We start from the raw sequence: 21,129 nt of genomic DNA, 5'->3' as shown, positions 1-21,129 counted from the left end.
GCTTGGAGACTGCTTTGTGGAGCACCTATGCTCGGTTCGTGACAAACGACTACACCTCCCAGTCGCGAACCACTTCAACTCCCCCTCCCACTCCTTTGTCAACATGTCCATCCTGGGCCTCCTCCAGTGCCACAACAATGCTACCCGAAGGCTGGAGGAACAGCACCTCAGCTTGGATACCCTGCAGCCCAATGGTCTCAATGTGAACTTTACAAGCTTCAAAATCTCCCCACCCCAACCTCATCCCAAGACCAGCCCATCTCGTCACCGCCTCCTTGACCTATCTGTCTTTTCTCCCGCCTATTCGCTCCTCCCACCTCACTGACCAACCCCCACCTCCACTTCCTACCTACTAGCCTCATCCCCACCTCCTTGATTTGTCCGTCTTCCCTCCCACCTACCCGCCCCTCCCTCCTCACTGACCAACCCATATCCCAACTCCCTACCTACACTCACCTTTACTGGCTTCATCCCAGCCTCCTTGACCGTCTTCTCTCCACCCATCTGCTCCTCTATCCACCTTCTATCATCGCCTCCCCCTCTCTCTATTTATTTCAGAGCCCCCTTCCCCTTCCCCTCCCCCATTTTTGAAGAAGGTTCCAGACCCGAAACATCAGCTTGCCTGCTCCTCTGATGCTGCCTGGCCTGCAGTGTTCATCCAGCTCTACATTTTGTTATCTTAGTTTAATACCTCTTGATTATGTATCCCTAATCCCCTGTATGAATGTCTTCTTACATACAAAAATATATCCCAGCTAATTCTACTGAATGCCTGCTTTTTCAGAAAGCTAATGAGGACTTCTGTTGATTTCTTCCACGAACAGCAAGCTAGAGTAAATCTTCCTGCTGCTTTTCCCTCATGAGATCCAAACTGAGATTAAGGCCACACTCACATTTCTGGGGATAATCAAGTCTGGTCATTGGATTGTGTCGATAAGGTAATGATTACTGTGAACGTGGGCAATCAAGATAAAAGGGTGGGATTTCAGACCAGAGGATGAGACTGAGAACTTCAGGAGCGCGCCACTTCACAACTCACCATCACTCCAGCTCCTACATGGTGAAAGTGGCCAACAAGAGCATGGCAATTCGCAAAGCCATGGTCACTCGGGTGTAAACTGTGGACATGAAGGCTTAAAAAACAAGGCTAAATGAAAATGGAGGGAGGCTGAAAAGTCTTTGGCACACAGGGATGGCAACGCAAAGGGGAACTTGGAGGAGAGGGGCATCATCCTGTTGGGGCCTTCAAATCACTCACAAGGACATGAAGTTGAAATCTTGCTTCCTTTGATCCAAAACCAACACTGCAATAACTACACAATATGGTTGCCACAGCAGGCAGAGTGACCAGATTACTGCTGTAATCTCCAGATCTTCGACAGTGGAGTAATATTGTTTATATGTGAAGTTCCTGCTAGGGGCAATTGCATTAATTATGCTTCATTCAGTGCCTGGTCATTCATTGTTCAAGAATTATGGCATCAAGTAATCATTGTTCTCACTAATTGTGCCATTGTCATGTCAGTCACTAATTTGAAAGCCTCACCTGGGCTTCATCTCTTCAGAGTCACCACATTCACACACTGAACTGTAAGCATGCAAAGGTCCATGATGTGCGAGAGTGCATTTATTTTCCGGATGAAGGTAGCAGGCTATCACGATAGAACACTGCCAGAATCCCAGTTCCCCAGTTTAGAGTGAATAAGTTAGTTGTGCAACATATACTTGGAAAAATTTCAATACCTCAGAGCTCCTTATTGAGACATGACATTGACCAACTTGCATGGCAGACCATGTTCAAGCATAACATGATAAATGATCAATGTGAGGGCTCAGGAGTGCCATTAATGAAATAATATTTTCTTTCTGACATTCCCCATCGACTACCTGCTCATACATCTGATGCGGATATGGCCAAGGCTGCAGTCTTTGTGGTATTACTTCAAAAGTAAAGGCAATGTTGAAGGAGCAGGCAATTTGAACAATGTCAGCAAATCCTGCAAGAGTAGTAAGCTCAAGTGGCTGTTGTACAATGCCCAAAAGAAAAAGCAGCAAGTGAATATTCGCCAAGGAGGTGGAAGAGAATGATGAAAGCCTCACTGTCATTATCTTCCACTCTCTGAAAGACTGCACAGACACAGATGAAGGATGTCTTGAGCCATCAGCACCGACCTGTGTCATCAGCTATAGAAGGACTTACACTCAGAAGAACTGGATGGCCCATTTTTCAATGGCTGCAAGGATATAACTGTCCTGAATTTTTAAGCCAAGAGCTGAAGCAACAACTGGGTATCTGTATAGCATTTCACAATCCCCAAATCATAAACACATCTGGGATATCAGTGATACCATTACTTTCCATCCTTTGTTCTAGTTTACCACCTACTTCCGATGAACCTGCCTGCGGATCTTATGCTTACTTGTGCAATTTGATAATGTCATTAATAGCTGAGACCATGGATTGTATTCTGCCTGGGCTAAGCTGGTCTCCATCAACTCTCTGAGTGTCACATACCTGGGGCATTTCTACCTCAACCAGCTGCAGAGATGCATCAGTGATGTGCTCACCAGAAAGTGCTCCTGAGTCCTAATCCAGAAAGAGTACCCACCAAAAGTGTCAGTCTCTGAGCTGGAGGAGCATGCAAGTGAAGGCCTTGCCATTGCATTCTCTAAGGATTCAGTAGCTTTCTCCTCAGAGATGGAGCTAAAGGTCTCTAGTGCTGGTTTGTTGGATGCTGCTGGTGCCTGCCAAAGAGAAGAAAGGGAACTAGTTGTGTAAGAGAAATAAACACTTAAGCAGATTAAGAATGAATTGGCATTGGTGATAATGGAAGAGCAGGACAATACAACACAATGAAGTTGTGTACCCCTCTCCATGTGAGCAGCCGTCCTCTTCTCTAGCTAGCTGGAATATTTTCTCTTCATATGACACAAGGAGATCTATGTCCACTCCCTCCACCTTCCCCATCACTAGTCTTGGCCCAATCATGACACATTCATCTTGCACTGCGACAAAGATGGGGGGATTAAGTACAATTGAAGTGAATGGAGGAACAGTTAGTGGTGATGCAGAAGAGTTGATGACCCCAAGTGAGTGATGAGGAAATATAAAAGGCCAGGAAGGGTTAATAATTTGAGTGGATGGAATGACTGAGTGCCTTTGAATGAGCATAATGCAGGCAATAGTGGGAGTCCATGAGTATTGGTGAGAGGCATCTGCAGTGACAGAAGTAGAGTGAATGAAGCACTGGGAGTGTAAGGTAGATGAGAAAGTGCTTAGCTTTGCAGAGCACAGAAGATCATTAACACTTTTTCTACACTTCAGTGCATTTCACTTTACCTTGAACACTGCACTGACTCAGGCCATTGTCTCAATCCACACTGACCGAGTCTGGTAACATGGCCTCCTTTGCCAAGCTGCAGGATAAAGTGCCTTCCTCTTCTCCATCATTCTGTCCACCATCAAATCCTGGTAAAGTGGGAAGCTAACATACCTTTCTGATCACGCTGTCTGATAACAATACAGCCACCCATGTATGAAGGGCAGCTTCTGGCTCACAGTGTCTGAAATGGTGTGCATACGACACCAATGGCATGAGTATAGGAGTGTCCCAGCAACAGTGAAAACCTCATTCTCTCCTATCATCTGATTCCATAAGAAGGGCACTGTAGCGGCCACATCCAGAGTTAATAAGGTGTAGAGCGGAAGATTACAAGAGAAAAGTCATTGTGAGCCAGGTGCCATGAATCTCACTCATCAAAACACCAATTCAAAATGGGAAAATTCAGTCAAACTCAGTAAGCTCCACCTATGTGACACACATAGCCTGTTCCTGCGTAGACATACAAATTAACAATCCCAAAATCTTTCTTCATTCTGGGAATCTAGATTTAGAACTTTGCTATTTCAATGGAATAACTACCTCAAATTCTTTAACTAAGTACAACCACTTACTATTCCGTAATCCTTTACTCTGACTTTATTCAGTATATACTAGTTACGTTTTGAATTGTAATGATCTTAATTTTAAGTGATGTACAGCCTTCAGATGTTTTCTAGAGGTTTTGTTTACTCAGATGTACAAATGTACTTACATATAACATTAAATTTCCAGAAGTAAAAAGCAACATCTCTAAAATATTAAAGCAAAGACATTAGGCGTTGTTAACCCGTACATTAAAAATGCCTTTTGGAACATTAAAAATTTCAAAACAGGTGATTATTTACAATTATCTTGAAATTTCTACTCTAAACTTAGAAAGTACTCAAAATATATTGCAAAATGGAGAAGGTACCTGAAAGTTAATGTTTTTGAATGACTCACTGAAAGAATAAAAAGAAAATACTCGTAGATCTGGTAACGAACTGTGCTTTTTGAAAAGTGTCCTTTGCTGAAATAAAACATATCACATACAATTACTTACCACAGCCACAACAATAGCTTGCATTTATGTAGTGTCACTAATCAACATCCTCAGGCACTCAACAATTCTGTTAGAAATTTTGTTAAAAATTACTTATTGAGCCAGAGAAGGTAGTATCAGGACATAGGACCAAAGAACCTGGTTAAGGTACACATTTAGAAATATGTTAAAGGAGGACAGAGAAGATGTTTCATTCCAGAGTGTAGGTCTTGGGAGTTGAAAGTGTGACCCACTAATGGAGAGTGATTAAAATTGCGGATGATGTAGATATCAAAGAGAAAGACTACAGCAGATTACAGAGGTGGGGGAATAAGGTCAAGGATTGACACGTAAAGAAGAAGAAGATTTTAAAATTAAGTAATTGCCAGATGGGGAGCTAGCATAAGTCAGCAAGTAGGGAAGTGATGAGTGAACAGGACTTGATACAAATTGCAATTTAGACAGCCATTGTTTGAAAATAAGATGAGAATACTACCTTGACATCAAGTAAGCATTCATAGTATCAAGGATCAGGAGTAAACCTGAAGTCAATAGGAATTAGGAGCAAAGCACTCCACTGCCTAGAATCATAACTAACCCAAAGGAAGAAGGCTGTGACTCTTGGGCGTCAATCACTGCAGGTGGAGACATCACCGCAGAAGTTTCATCATTTCCCATTTAGTCAACTTCTTCAGAGATGCCATTACACACCTCTGGCACAGGTGGGATTTAAACAGGTTTGTTGGTCCAGAGGTAGGGACACTACCACTGCATCACAAGACCTCTATTTGCAGGGGTTTCACTCGGCAGGCCTAACCATCTTCCGATGCTAGATCAATGACCCGAACATAACATCAAAAGTAGAGATTTTCATTGATGGTTCCACCGTGTTTCAGTGAAATTCCTCTTTTTTCTTCATTCTTTCATTTGATGTGGCTGTTGTTAACTAGACAACTCTCCCATGAGTGAGGGAGTGAGGAAGGGTCAGGAGTGAGTGAGAGTGCGTGAGTAAATGTGTGCATTGAGAGTGAGGCAGGAACACACCCACCCTACTCCTTCTCCTCTATCCCCCCCAAAGTCCGTTTCACAAAGCAGGCTGGGAGAGGAAGAAAACTCACACTGAAAGGCAACCCATTTCTGACCCTCACTTTTATATGAATTCCATAAAGGCTAGCCCAGAGCATGAGCTAGAAGAGGTAAATGCAAAGTTAGTGTCCAATCCAAATAAATTCAGCCTTGATCCCTACCCTTTCCCTGGCAGTTCTTTGGTGGGGTGGGGTGGGGGCAGAGGGGACAAAGGGCTGCGGATAGGCTCATCTTCAGCATGAGGAGTAGGAAAGACTTAGATTTCCGGCTACTCAGTGGGTTCCAAGGTCAGGCCCACTTGTCATAGATGAATAGCTACAATGAGAAAGACCCCATGGACTGAAAGCGTTGCCAGAAAAGAACAAAAAGATATTAATTATCGCCCAGACTTTTCAGGGCCTCTACAGATCCGCTATTTAGTTGAGATCCAGAATTAGGGTAAAATAGGGCATTCCTGCACTAAAATGCCTAAGATTAAACAGAAAACCCAGCGAAGCCCTTCCGAACCTATTTACATCACACCGAGAATGGACAACTGCAGACACAAACACTGCACAGGATCAGGTGCAAGTCTTACTATTTCCCTGGCCAATGTGAAAAGTGGAGAGGCCGATGAAACAAACCTCAATCCTTTATCCTGACATCCTGCCCTGGCAAAATAGTGATTCCCTAGATGTAAACGTCAGGAATGTCAGCTTCGTTTCTTCCTGAAACAGAAATCCTGGATTTGTTTTGTCAAACATGAAAGGAAAAAAAAATCATTTGTGATTCATACCATCGCAGCTTTCTCTTCAAAATTTTCCTCGTCATTATCAGCGTCGTACTCTTCATCCAATTGGTATATTTCCTCGTCAAAGTCACAGATAGCTGTGTGATCCTTTAATTTTGATATAAAAATCGTTCAACAGGATTATATGCTGAAATCTTACCTTCATTTGTTAAATGTTAGTGATACATGAATCAATGTCTCAAACATTTCATTTCAACCGCAATAATAGCATGGAAGCAATGATTCATTTAGTTGATAGATAACGACTTTTTGCAACAAAATAATATAGTTGATTTGAGTTGTTAAAATAATACCTTTTCAATGATAATTTATTATTTGTTTTTATAGTTTTTCAATTACAACACTCTTTGTACCATGATTTTAAAAATTTTCACGACTCCAAAATTTAGCATTATATTTATTTGTGAGATTTGAGTGTCACTGACTGTGCCAGCATTTAGTCCTAATCTCTAACTGCCTTTGAGAAAATGGTGGTGAGAAGCCTTCTTGAGTCACTGCAACCCAGTTGTTGTAGGTACATCTACAATGCTGTTCAGGATGGAGTTCCAGGAGTTTGACCCAACGACAGTAAAGGAACAATTATATATTTCTAAGTCAAGATGGTGAGTGGCTTGGAGGGGAACTGGCAGGTGATGGTGTTCCCATGCATCTGCTGTCCTTGTCATTCTGGATGGTGGTAGTTATGTATTTGGAAGGGACTGTCTAAAGAGCCTTGGTAAATTTCTGCAGTGCATCTTGTAGATGGTACACAATGCTGCTACTGAGAGTAAGTGGCGGAGAAAGTGAATGGTTGCAGAAATGGTGACAGCTAAGTGGGCTGCTTTTTCCTGATGGTTTTAAGTTTCTTAGTGTTGTTGGAGCTGCATTCATCCAGTTGAGTGGGGAGTATTCCGTGACACTCCTGACTTGTGCTTTGTCGATGATAGACAGGTTTTGGGGAGACAGGAAGTGGGTTACTTGCTGCAGGATTCCTAGCCCTTGACCAACTCTTGTAGCTACAAAATTAATATTGTAGGCCCAGTTCAGTTTCTGGTCAATGGTAACCTCTAGGATGTTGATGGTGGGAGTTTCAGTAATGTAACTGAAAGTCATGGGCCAATAGTTGGATTTTCTGTTGGTAGAGAATTCTGTTGGCATTTGTGAAATTTACTTACTACCTGTAAACCCAGGCTTGGATATAGTCTAGGTCTTCCTGGACACTGACTGCTTCAGTAACTGAGGAGTTGCAAATGATGCTGAATATTGTGTGATTATCAATGAACATCATCAGTTCTGACTTTATGATGGGATGGTTGTTGGTGAAGCAACTGAAGATAGTTGGGCCAAGGATATTAACCTGAGAAACTCCTACAGCAATATCCTGGAGCTGTAGTAACTGACCTCTAACAACTGCAACCATTTTCCTTTCTGCTCATTATGACTTTGGCTTGTGGAAAGTTAGCTCCCTGGTTCCCTTTGACTCTAACTTGTTAGAGATGCACAATGCCACAGTCATTTGAATGATGTCTTGATGTCAAAGGCTGTCACTCTCACCTTACAACTGGAATTCAGCTCTTTTGTTTACGTTTGAACCATGCCTGTAATGAGGTATGAAGCTGACTAACCTTGGCAGGAACTAAACTAAAGCTATAGCCATCTTATGCTGATTGTTTGTTTTCAGAAGTCAGAAGCACTTCTGGGTGTGGACTCCACACCAATCTGAGGTGTGCACTTAGGCACAATATTCTGGGAAGCAGCTTTCCAACTGGCAACCTCCATGCCCACCATCTATGGTGCTAATTCCTGAGGGTGCATCCTCAGTCAAATGGTTTGCAGATTTGGATGGTAGCAGCCCAGTGGACATAACTCTGGCAGACAGAAATGCACCAATTTCAAAAGTCAGGCATGTGATGGAATATTCCTCACTTACCTGAATGAGTGCCAAATCCAATAAGACTCAAGAAGCTTCACACCATATCAGACAAAATTGCCCATTTGATTGGCATCACATGACAAACATTCATTCCCTCTACCACCAACACTCAGTAGCAGCATTGTGTTCCATCTACAAGATGCACTGCAGCAGTTCACCAAGGCTCCTTAGACAGTCCCTTCCAAACACATGACCACCACCCTCTAGAATGACAAGGACAGCAGATGCATGGGAACACCATAACCTGCAAGATCCCCTCCAGGCCACTCACCATCCTGACTTGGAAATATATTGCCATTCCTTCAGTGTCATTGGGACAAAATCCTGAAATTTTCTCCCTCTCAGTCTACCTACAATACGTGGACTACAGCAGTTTAAGGAGGCAGCTCACCAACAGCTTCTCAAGGATAACTAAGGTTATAAGTACTGGCCCAGCCAATGACACCCATGTCCCATGAGTGGAAGTTCTTTTAAATGTTGAGGGTCAAAGATAGTAGAGCCCTTGTAAATGAGGGAAAGATCTCCTCAAGCTTTTTTGTTTTATTGGTGTCGTCTTTACCTCCCATAACCCTAGGTTCCTTTCAGACATTCCTTCCTGGTTAAGGGTAGTATTGTATACAAAGGATATTATTATACAAACAGTAGTATTATATACAAAGAGGAATCATACAAAGAGGAATCATACAAAATTGCTCAATAAGGTAGCAAACTTAATAATGGTGAACAGTTTAGAATTCAGCAAAAGAGGACCAAGGGGTTGATTAAGAGAGGAAAAATAGAGTATGGCAGTAAATTTGCAAGGTACATAAAATAAAACCATATGATCTTCTATAAGCATGTTAAAAGGAAAAGATTATTGAAGACAAATATACGTCATTTACACATTAAAATAGGAAAATTACTGATGGTGAAAAAGAAAATGCAAGAACAACTAAACAGCTAATTTAGTACTAACGTTTCGGGTGCACTAACACTTCCTCAGAAGGTCACTGGACCCAAAACGTTAACTCTGATTTCTCTCCACAGATGCTGCCAATTAATAGGACTAAAAACTGGTAAATCCCAAGGACCTGGTCTTCAACATGCTGTACAGAAGATGGCCATGGAAATAGTGAATGCACTGTTTGTTATCTTTAAAGTTCTGGAATAGTGCCAGCAGATTGGAATATGGAAAATATAACATCACTATTTAAAAAAAGAACGATGGAAAAAACCAGGAGTTTCAGACCACTTGGCCTAACATCAGTAGGAGGGAAAATGCAGGGGTCTATTATAAAGAGTATTCTATCAGAATACTTTAAAAAGAACCAACAGCATTACACAAAGTCAACATTTCCCTTTTATGAAAATAAGATCATGTTTGACAAACCTACTGGTGCTTTCTGAGGGTGTAACTAGTAGAATAGATGAAGGAGAACCAGAAGAAGTGTATTTGGATTTTCAGCAAGCTTTTGATAAAGTCACACATACAAGGCTAATGTACAAATTCAAAGCACACAGGATTCACGGTAATATACTGGCAGGGATTGAGAAATGGTTAGCAGTATGGAAACAGAGTAAGCATAAATGGGTCATTTTCAGAGTAGAAGACAAGGAGATGTGGGGTACCAGAGAAATCAGCAGTTGGGATGCAGCTGTTAAAGATATGTAGCAATGATTTGGGTGAGGGAATTGTGTACATTATTTTCACGTTTGCTGATGACATAAAACTAGGTGGGGGTGGGCATGGTGTGAAGAGAATGGAAAGACGCCTCAGCATGAGTTAGACAAGTAGAGTGAGTAGGAAAATACTGGGCAGATGCATTGTAACAGATAAATGTGAAATTGTCCATTTAAGTGGGAAAAACAGAAATGTTCAGTGTTATGTAAACGGTAATAGATTAGGAAAGGTTGACGTACAAAAGGACCCGGTCATTGAAAGCAAGCATGGAGGTGCAGCAAACTGTTAGGAAAACAAATGTACATTGGCCTTCAATGCAAGAGGGTTTCAGCGCAGGAGCAAGGATGTCTTATTGCAGTCGTGCAGTGAGTTCACTCCTGGAGTATTGTGCACAGCTTTGATCTTCTTACCTAATAAAAGAAATACTTGCCATACAAGGAGTGCAGCAAAGTTTCTCCATGTTGATTTTTGGGATGTCTAGTTAATCATATGAGAACAGATAGGGGTCGACTAGGCCTGTATTCACTGGAAGTTAGAAGAATGAGAGGGGATCTTAAATGAGAGGAGAAGTATTAAATTCTGAAAGGACTGGATATACTGGATGCAGGGATGATGTTTCCCTCAGCTAGTAGATCAGTCTCAGGATATGCGGTAGGCCATTTGGAGATATGGAGAAACTTCTTAACTCAAGACGGTGCTAAACCTATGGAGGTGAAGTTGTTGAGTATATTTGAAAAAGCTAAAAATAGATTTCTAGATACGAAAGGTGTCAACGAGAATGGGGAGACAGCAGGAATATGATATTGAGTTAGAGGATCAGGTGTGATCATGTTGAATAGTGCAGTGGGCTCAATAGGCCAAATAACTATTCCAGTTCCTATTTTCCAAGTTTCTGTGTTACTATATCTTCATTTTGCTACTCAAAGGTTGTTAAATGTTGGCACTTACATAGAAAATTGGATTTTCTGAGCCTTTGTCCTAAAATGCATTAGTAAATAATTTGAGTACCGGCATCGTTTTTCATCCTATTGCAACAAGGAAATTCACAGGAAAAGCCCAAAGATAAATGAAGAAACAGAAAATCTATTCTGAGATCTTTTCCCAGAGAAGTCTTCTAATTTTCCTTCTCTGGGCAGGAGATTCAGAACGGAAATGGGGAAAAAAACCTTTTCACTCAGCAGATGGTGTGAATCTGGAATGCACAGCCTGGGAAGGTAGTGGAGGACGGAAACCTTACAACGTTTAAAAAAATATTTGGACAGGCAATTCAAATATCATAACATTCAAGGGTATGGGACAAATGCAGGAAATTGGGATTAGCACACTTTTAGTGGTAGGTATGTTGGGGCTGGCTTGGTGGGCCAAAGGACCTTTTCTGCATTGTATGAATCTATAAATCTATGAATTGACCAGACAATGCAGTAGTTCATTAACATTTTCATTTATTGCAAAAGTGGAGTAATTTTTTCAAGATCTAGGTCAAGAGCAAGCAGCTCTTCTTGCTGATGATTTTCAAAAAAGAAAGGGTATTTAAATTAGGCAAGTGTAGGTGTGTTTGAATCAGGCTGCTTTCCTACCTCCACTTTAATTATATTCTGGGCTGGAAGACTTATGATAAACCTGCCTGCCCTGCCACCAACTGAAGATAAAAGTCATCTTATAGAATTAAAGATCTAAGAGGCTAGGGAGAATGAGGAATTGAAGGAAATTAATACTGGCAAGAAGTTGGTTTCTTTTTCATTCATTCACAGGATAAAGGTGTTGCTGGCTGGGTCAACATTTATTACCAATCCCTAATTGCCTAGAGGTCAGTTGGAAGTCAATCACATTGCTGTGGGTCTGGAGCCACATGTAGGCTGGGCCAGGTAAGGAAGGCAGATTTACTTCGTTAAAGGACATTAGTGAACCAATTGGGTTTTTCCCAACAATCGACAATGGATTCGTGGTCATCATTAGACTCTTAATTCCAAATTTCTATTGAATTGAAATTCCACCACCTGCCGCAGTGAGATTCACTAGGCCATTGCCTCCCCTCTGCTGAAAAATGAATTAGACTGAAGATTGATATGTCCTAAGACGTGATATTGTACATACAAGCATGTTGATAAAGGTAGCTATGAAGATAGTGGCTGTATTGGTGATCATCAATCTATTTCCTTTGATTCTGGAACAGTTTATGCAGACTGGAAGGTAGCAAATACCACCCTACCACTTATGAGGTTAGAGTGGGAGAAAACCAGGAACTACAGACTTGCTAACCTTATATCAGTAGTGGGGAAAATGTTAAAGTCTATTATAAATTATTGATAAATATGAGCTTGGATAATAATATTCTGACTGGGCATATTCAGCACGGATTTCTGAATGGGAAATCATGCTTGATGAATATCTTGGATGATGCTACTAACAGAATGAATAAAGGGGAGTTGATGGTCTTAATATTCTTGGATTTTCAGAAAGCTTTTAATAATTCCTCATTGGATGCTGCTTAGCATAATTAAGGCATCTGGGATAGGAAGTAATATACCCATATGGATTAAGAATTTTGGCTAACAGATGGGAAACAGAGAGTGGGAAAAAATGAGTCATTCTCACATGGCAAGCTGGTTTGGGCCCTCACAACATATATTAGTGATTTAGAGATGGGGACAAATGTAATATTTCTCCAAGTTTATGCATGACATAAAGCTAAGTGTGAATTTGTACTGTGAAAAGATACAGAGCATCTTCAAGAGGATTCAGACCTAATATATGAGTTAGAATGTGGCAGATGGAATATAATGTGGAATTTTGTGAGGTTGTCCTCTTTGGTAGGAAGAACTAATGTGCAGAGTGTTTTTTTAAATGGTTGGTGGTTAGGAAGTGTAGACCTGGGTAGACACTTCATCAATAAGTCACTGAAGGTTAATATGCAAGCACAGCAGGCAATTAGAAAATACATCGTGGCAAATGACAACTGGGTGACCTTCAAAGAGGAACTAATTCATGTACAAACAATGCACATTGCCAAGCAGAAGGGAAAGGTCAGGCATCCAAGCCAGACATCCCTGGATTTCTAAGGATGTAAAAATTAAAAGTGAAAAAGATGTTTGATAAATTCCTATTTCAGTTGAGAACAAAGCAGAGTACAAAAATGTACCATGGAGAACAGAACACGCAAACAAAAAAGGATAATGGGGGTGCATGAGAAAGCATTCAGACATAACATAAAAGAGAATCCAAAAGTCTTTTCAAGGGAGCTAAACAATAATAAGAAGATAGTCAAAGTAAAGGCAAGACAACACTCACATCACCTGGTCCATACCCAACTGCGATGCATACCCAGCTACTAACTGAATTAGGGTGGACATTGTAGTGGCATTGATCTGAAACAGCCTAAAAGATAAACTCTATTGCTTTCTCCATAATGCTGTCACACCTGCTGAGTATTTCTGTACTTTCTGGTTTAAGTACAAATACTGCATAATTTTCAAAAAAGGAGAGACAGATACATCCAGCAACTACACACCATGCATGCAGCCTGACTTAGGTTGTGGGGCAACTTTCATAAATGTTAATCAAGGACAAAATGAATTGGTAGCTGTAAAAATATGAGTTAATCAATGGAAAATTGGACAGATATGGTAAAAGCAAAGTGTGTTTAACTAATTTGATTCAGTTCTACAAGAAGCAAGAGGAGTAATGCAGATAGTCTGTATACAACCAACTGCACTGTCAAAACACATCTGATAAAATGTGAGATTTGTTAGCAAAATTGAATCTCGGGATTGAAAGTGGAGCAGCTGCATGGGCACGATCTTGTGTAATGGATTTATTGGATTGACAATTATGTTTTGGCATGGATTGAGGATTGATTAATGTACAGAAAATAGTGATGGGACTTATTAGATTGACAGGACAGAAAGAGCAGGGTCCTGCAAGTATTAGTACTTTTCCCTCAGCCAGTTACAATGTGTATTTATGACTTGGATGAGGGGACTGATGTTAACAGAAGATTTGATTGAGGTTTTCAAAGTCATGACAGACTTTGATAGAATAATTAAGGAAAAATTGTTTACGGTGGCAAAAGGGTCAGTAATCAGAGGACACACAGTTTAGGGTAATTAACAAAAGAACCTAAAGCAACATGAGGAAACTTATTTTGCGCAGGTTGGTGGAAGCAAATTCGATAATAACTTTGAAAAACTAATTCAATGAAGACTTTATTTGGGAAAAAATGCAACGCTATGGTGATAGAGAAGGAGAGTTCTTGGGATAGTTCTTTCAAAGTTCTGTCACAAGCATGATGGACAAAAGGACATTGTGATGGTGTACAGGAGAGGAACAGGGCAGATAGGGAATGAAATTTGACCCCCAAAAATCAAATCAACAGCATTAGTATATTGTCTGAATAATATCAACTGTTTGTTTTTAGATTATAATTTATTATAGATCCTACAAATATATATATTTTTTCCTTGAATCAGAATATAATTTTTGGAAGCAAACTATATTTTATTACCAGTTCCACTTTTAACTTGGGATATAGGGTTTCTTGCATGTATGAAATAGGAACAGCAAACTTAGGAAATGCCGGTGTCCAAAACAGCTTTGTTGCATCTTTGTAAATTTCCATCTGTTCAAAGCAAATACAAAATGATTTACATTTCCATGAAAATTACTTAAAAACAATTAATCATACAACAAATGTCAATGATACAAACTATACCAAAATGGAGACTATTCTTTCTTTTACTGAGTTGAATATCAGAATGTGTCACAGTAAAATTGCTTGTAGAGAACACAATGTGCAAATTCAATGTTGATTTTCATCCACTCTGACCAATAGCTTTTCCTCCATCTCTCCACATAATTTCCTCATCTGGGTTGATAAGACTCATTTCATGCTGCCTTGGTCACCTTTCAGCTCTTGTTCAGCCCAACGTAACATTAAGGGTCTTCAATATTGACGAAGTAAATAGCAAAATATAGCGGCTTTAAATATTTCACCACTGACACACAGTGGGAAAGTGTGTGTTATACACAAGATGCACAGCAGTAACTCACTAAGGCTCCTTCAACAGAAATTTCCAAACTTATATCTTCAACCACCTGAGAAGGAGAAATGCAGCAGATGCGTGGAGACATCGCAACCTGCAAGTTCTATCCAAGTCATGCAGAATCCTAACTTGGGAAGCACATTGTTGGTCTTTCAATAACAGCACTGTGGGTGTACCTGTACCAGATGGATTTCTTTCGTTCAAGAAGTCAAGTCATCAACACCTTCTTAAGAGGAATTGGGGATGGGCAAAAAATATTGACCGAGCTAGCAATTCCCAGATCTCATTAAAGGAATTTTTTAAAAGTCCCAAAAAAACAGTGATCAGTGAGTCTTACAGTCAGCAACGAAAAAAATTTGTACAACATATAAAAGGCAGTGGGAATTCTCAGTGCATGAAAACCCCAAACACATGACTCCAAGCTTTTGTTAGCATTTGATTTGTAAGAGGTGGATAAAGGTTCTTCTACCCATTAGAAGGCCAGAAATCACACGACAACAGGTTATAGTCCAACAGGTCTATTTAAAAACACAAGCTTTCAGAGCTTTGCTCCTTCTTCAGCTCCAAAAGCTTGTGCTTTCAAATGAACCTGTTAGAATATAACCTGGTGTCGTGTGATTTCTGACCTTATCCACCCCAGTCCAAGCAAAACCCTTAGAAAAGATACAAACCCAACACAAAGCAGCGTTGATAAGGGGCTCCATCAGTGACTTGTTAGAGTCACTTTGAGAGATGAGCAAGATCCTTAGAAATTTTGATCCCATAACATAATCATGCCTCTTATTAAATTTCAGTTTATGAATAAAATATATATCCTTAGCAAAGGGTATGAAACAACCAAAGCCTGTTATTTATTGCGACAGTACTTTTTCTTGATTGTACAGTTAGCATTATTATATTAATTACTTACTGACTCTCCCAATAACATAGTTCTGGGTCTTTCCACATAATATTCTGCAATTCTTTGCCATTCCATCAGAAATTCAGGTGAAAGTGGTGGTAAAATTCTGACACCATCCTGCACCTTTTCCTGACTCACTTCTGATGCAGGAATTCCTTCATGGATAATTCTGAAATTAGAAAACCACTACTTGTAACTTTATAACTTTAATTTGATAACAAAAAAAGTAGTATGAAGATATGGAGCACTGCAGAGCAAACAAATAATGCATTCATTAAATGCAAGTGGGAAACTATAATTTTTCTTCTATCAATGCAATTCCTCTATCGTGATATTGTTGTTGCACATTTTAATTAGTAAGTAAATGCACACTATATATTCACAATGAACTTTAATAAAATTGAAATTTAGACCTTACAAAGCTAAAATATATGTAAAACACTGGGTCTGTTGGAGATCTGAAGTATAAACAGAATACGGGATGGGATTTAGGGAAATTTGGCTGTCTGGATACAAAACTGGCTGTCCAACAGAAGACAGAGGGTGGTAGTAGATGGAAAGTTTTCAGCCTGGAGCTCGGTGACCAGTGGTGTTCTGCAGGGATCTGTTCTGGGACCTCTGCTCTTTGTGATCTTTATAAATGACTTGGTTGAGGAAGTGGAAGGGTGGGTTAGTAGGTTTGCCAATGACACAAAAGTTGGTGGAATTGTGGATAGCGTGGAGGGCTGTTGTAGGTTGCAACAGGACATTGACAGGATACAGAGCTGGGCAAAGAAGTGGCAGATGGAATTCAACCCGGAAAAGTGTGAAGTGATTCATTTTGGAAGGTCAAATTTGAATGCAGAATACAGGGTTAATGGCAGGATTCTTGGCAGTGTGGAGGAACAGAGGGATCTTGGGGTCCACGGCCATAGATCCCTCAAAGTTACTACCCAAGTTGATAGGGTTGTTAGGAAGGTGTATGGTGTGTTGGCTTTCATTGGCAGGAGAATTGAGGTTAAGAGCTGCAAGGTTATGCTGCAACTCTATAAAACCCTGGTTAGTCTACACTTGGAATATTGTGTTCAGTTCTAGTCACCTCATTATAGGAAGGATGTGGAAGCTTTAAAGAGGGTGCAGAGGAGATTTACTAGGGTGCTGCCTGGACTGGAGGGCAGGTGTTATGAGGAAAGGTTGAGGAAGCTAGGGCTTTTCTCATTGGAGCGAAGGAGGATGAGAGGTGACTTGATAGAGGTTTACAAGATGATGAGAGGCATAGATAGAGTGGATAGCCAGAGACTTTTTCCCAGGGCAGAAATGACTACTGAGAGGACATAATTTTAAGGTGATTGGAGGAAGGTATAGGGGAGATGTCAGAGGTAGGTTCTTTACACAGAGAGTGGTGGGTGCATGGAATGTGTTGCCAGTGGTGTTAGTGGAGACAGATACATTAGAGACATTCAAGCAACTCTTGGATAGGCACATGACTGATAGTAAAATGTAGGGTGTGCAGGGTAGATTGATCTCAGTAGGATAATAGGTCGGCACAACATCATGGGCTGAAAAGCCTGTACTATGCTGTACTGTTCTATGTTCTAATATTCTGGAGAAACCCAGCAGGTCTAGCATTATTTGTGAAGTGTGAAACATAACGTTTTGAGTCCAATATGACTCTTTTTCAGAACTCAGAGTTTCAGACTCAATGTTGACTCTGTTTCTCTCTCCACAGGAGCTCCCAAATCTGATTAATTTCTTCGCAGCATTCTCTGTCTGAATTAACACTGCAATCTAGAACTTATTTCTTTAAAAATGATAAAACAAGATCACTCAAACTGATCCTTCAACATATCATGTAAAATTTGATATCCTAAGCTCCGTCTTATGTATCAAACTTTTGAAGGAAATTAATAAATCAATGGCAAAAAATAATAATCTGTCAACTTTAAACCTTACCCACAAAGGCAATTGAGCAAAAATTCTAGACAAGTATTTATGTTTGCACTGTCCTATATTGCCCATTTGCATTTCAGTGATAATTTCCCCATGGTCAATACAATATAGAAATCATAACATTCCGCACCGTATAATCATTTGTACTGGAAATGGTCATGCTGTGGAAGTTGCTGTCCAAGGAGCTTTCGGTGAATTTCCGTAATGCATCTTGCAGATAGCACACACTGTTATCTTTTGAGTGTTGGTGGTGACGGGAATTGAGTTTTTGTAGATGTGGAGCCAATCAAGTGAACTGCTTTATCTGGAGGATATCAAGCTTCTGTTGTATTATTGGAGCTGCACTCATCCATGCAAGTGGTAAGTATACATTCATACTCTGATTGGTCCCTTGTACATGGTGAATGGATTTTCAATACATCAGTCATGAAAGCTTACATTGATTGCTCTTACTTTGCTATCTTCTGTTGTTTAGGAGAAGAAAAATCTTCATCTTTATAGATACGTGATTCCTCTAGCTGAATTGATTCTGGAAGTTTACTACAGCCATGCCCTATTCGACTTGGAGTATAATACAACTTTGAAGCCAGTTGCAAATCAATGGGTAATATATGACTCGGCTCAGCAATGCAAAAGTGGTGAATAGTCTGGTGTCCTTGATGTCTGCAATAAGAAATCAAAGTAGCATGAGAAATTAAGTTTTGTGAGTACATTTGACAAAAATGCATCAGTCCTTGAACTGTACATAAACTTAGAAAAGTAATCTTTTGTGGTTTTGGAAAAGAAGACACAATTTTATGCAGAAGTATCACTTTTAAAAAGACATATGTATGTTCTGAAAATAAGGCACATCCTAAACAGTTGTAGCAAAGATTGGTATGAAATGAAATTTATCCTTACTTGATGGAACAACAAAATATCTGAGTGCAAAGTTGAAGAAAATCTATTTATTAAACATCCATCAGTTTACAACGACTTTATACAGCAAAAAAAAGCCATTAGGTTGCAAATCCAGGGGTTCAAGATGTGTGAAAATGTATTCAGCAACAATTCTGATTTACTAAGTAATGGTTTGTTCTGAAAATACATGTCTGCACTGTGGGATAGAATACCAGAAATCAGAGTAAAGGATGTCTAAAGCTTTGCCTCTGTTATTTTCTTTAGTTTACATTGCACAGAATTTCCTTTCTGCTCTTTGACATCATTAATACTGAGCACCCTGTGTGGTTCAATTGAAATAATTAGATCACTACATGAGACAGACTCCTAGACACACTTCTAAATCTTCCCTTCTCTAAGGAAAACAACAACCCCAACATCTTCAATACATCCTTCAATACAGTAGTTCCTCATCTATGCAATTATCCACATTTTGTTAATGCCTTCACATCCTTTGAAAAACGCAATGCTCAACATTAAACAAAATACCCAGCTGACGTTGAAACAGTGTTCAATAAAGGTTATCATTGTTTCCTTGCTTTTCTACTCTGTGCAGGATTTCTATTCCTGGGACCCGTTCCCACTGTCAGTATGAAATGCAGGACAGGGTCTGTCAAATGTTTGCAGTGAGGCCTGACATACAAGATGCATTCAATTAAATCATTGCCTCCAAGAAGCCATGAGGTGGTCAAAAATCGGCAACCAGTTTGTCAGAGGTGGGGGAAGCCATTCTCAATACCAGCCACAAACAAGGTAAAGTAGAGGGTCAGAGGAGTTGGAGCAATCAGACATGAAAGGGAAGGCCCCCACAGTAATAGGTACCGCTGCAGTTGTGGCCAGGTTTTGGAGCAGAGTCTTCCACATTGAATGGAGCCTGTGCTCTGGTGTCTACCTGGTCTACTGCTGGAAAGGCACCACCATTTTACTTGGACTTTGGTGAACAGGGCACAATTTCACAATTTGCAAATAACACAAAACCTTGAAGTATAGTAAGCTGAGGAGGAAAACGATAGACAGCTATTCATAAACATGTGGAATAGACAGACATGGCAGTTGAAATTTAATGCAGAGAAGTGGAAAGTGATACATTCCGAAAGGAAGAACATGAAGGTGGTATAAACCAAAGAATAAAATTTTGAAAGAATGTAAGAACATAAGAAATAAGTGCAGAAGTAGGCCATCTGGCCCATCAAGCTTGCTCTGTCATTCAATAAGGGCTGATCTTTTCATGGACTCAGCTCCATTTACCCACCAGCTGACCATAACCCTCAATCCTTTAACTGTTCAAGAAAGTATCTAACTTCACCTTAAAAAAAATTCATCAAGATAGCCTCAACTTATCACTGGCCAGGAAATTCCACAGATTCACGACCCTTTGGGTGAAGAAGTTCTTCCTCAACTCAGTCCTAAATCTACTCTCACTTATTTTGAGGCTATGCCCCCTTGATCCAGTTTCACTCGCCAGTGGAAACAACCTCCCTGCTTCTACCTTATCTATTTCCTTCATAATTTTATATGTTTCATTTTTCTAAATTCCAATAAGTATCGTCCCAGTCTGCTCAATCTCTCCTCATAAGCCAACCCTCTCAATCCAGGAATCAACCTAGTAAATCTCCTCTGCATCCCCTTCAGTGCCAGTATGTTCTTTCTCAAGTAAGGAGACCAAAACGTACACAGCACTCCAGGTGTGGCCTTATTTTTAAACTCCATCCCTCTGGCAATGAATGATTACATTCCATTTGCCTTCTTAATTACCTGCTGCACCTGTAAACCAACATTTTTGTGATTCATGCATAGCAGCGTGCTGCAATTTTTCAAAATTTAAATAATAGTCCATTTTGCTGTTATTCCTACCAAAATGGATGACCTCACATTTACCAACATTGTACTCCATCTGCCAGATCCTTCCCCACTCACTTAACCTATCTATATCCCGCAACAGACTTTCAGTGTCCTCTGCACATTTTGCTCTACCATTCATTTTAGTGTCATCTGCAAACTTTGACACACTAAACTTGGTCCCCAACTCTAAATCATGTATGTAAATTGTAAGCAAAGGGGATACAGGAACAGAGAAAATACTAATAAATGTGCACAGTTCATTAAAAATGGTAGAGCAGGTAAAGGAGATAGAATCTTGGGCTTCATAAATAGAGGCATCAAGTAGAATTTTCACTGGTTCATGGGGGCAGGCTCCCTGGAGGAGTAGAGCCCAAAAACAGCAAAGAGAGAGAGATTGAGAGGTGAACAGCAACTAGCATAAAGGGGAAAGTGCAAGTCTTCTATAGGCAGATATATAATAAAAATGTAACACAGTGTGGGGCTGGAGGAACACAGCAGGCCAGGCAGCATCAGAGGAGCAGGAAAGCCGATGCCTCAGGTCAGGACCCCTCCTCAGAAATCAAGGGGTCCCGACCCAAGACATCGGCTTTCCTGCTCCTCTGATGCTGCCTGGCCTGCTGTGTTCCT

At 40.3% G+C, this 21,129-nt stretch overlaps 1 protein-coding gene across 1 annotated transcript in view; it reads right to left on the bottom strand.

Annotated features, from left to right (window-relative positions):
- ttc6 (tetratricopeptide repeat domain 6) overlaps nucleotides 1-21,129 on the bottom strand; it is a 183,228-nt gene that overhangs the window by 114,236 nt on the left and 47,863 nt on the right. Inside the window, exons 5-10 of the mRNA XM_048600425.1 lie at nucleotides 18,175-18,384; nucleotides 15,802-15,961; nucleotides 14,354-14,467; nucleotides 6,266-6,367; nucleotides 4,297-4,392; nucleotides 2,569-2,745 (exon numbers count right to left, since the gene is read on the bottom strand). Of these exons, the coding sequence (XP_048456382.1) occupies nucleotides 2,569-2,745; nucleotides 4,297-4,392; nucleotides 6,266-6,367; nucleotides 14,354-14,467; nucleotides 15,802-15,961; nucleotides 18,175-18,384 (859 nt within the window). The remainder of the gene's footprint in view (nucleotides 1-2,568; nucleotides 2,746-4,296; nucleotides 4,393-6,265; nucleotides 6,368-14,353; nucleotides 14,468-15,801; nucleotides 15,962-18,174; nucleotides 18,385-21,129) is intronic.

Source organism: Rhincodon typus, chromosome 8, assembly GCF_021869965.1.
Source record: "Rhincodon typus isolate 14 chromosome 8, sRhiTyp1.1, whole genome shotgun sequence".
Classification (NCBI taxonomy): Eukaryota; Metazoa; Chordata; class Chondrichthyes; order Orectolobiformes; family Rhincodontidae; genus Rhincodon; species Rhincodon typus.
This window is presented reverse-complemented; position numbering and strand designations above follow the sequence as displayed.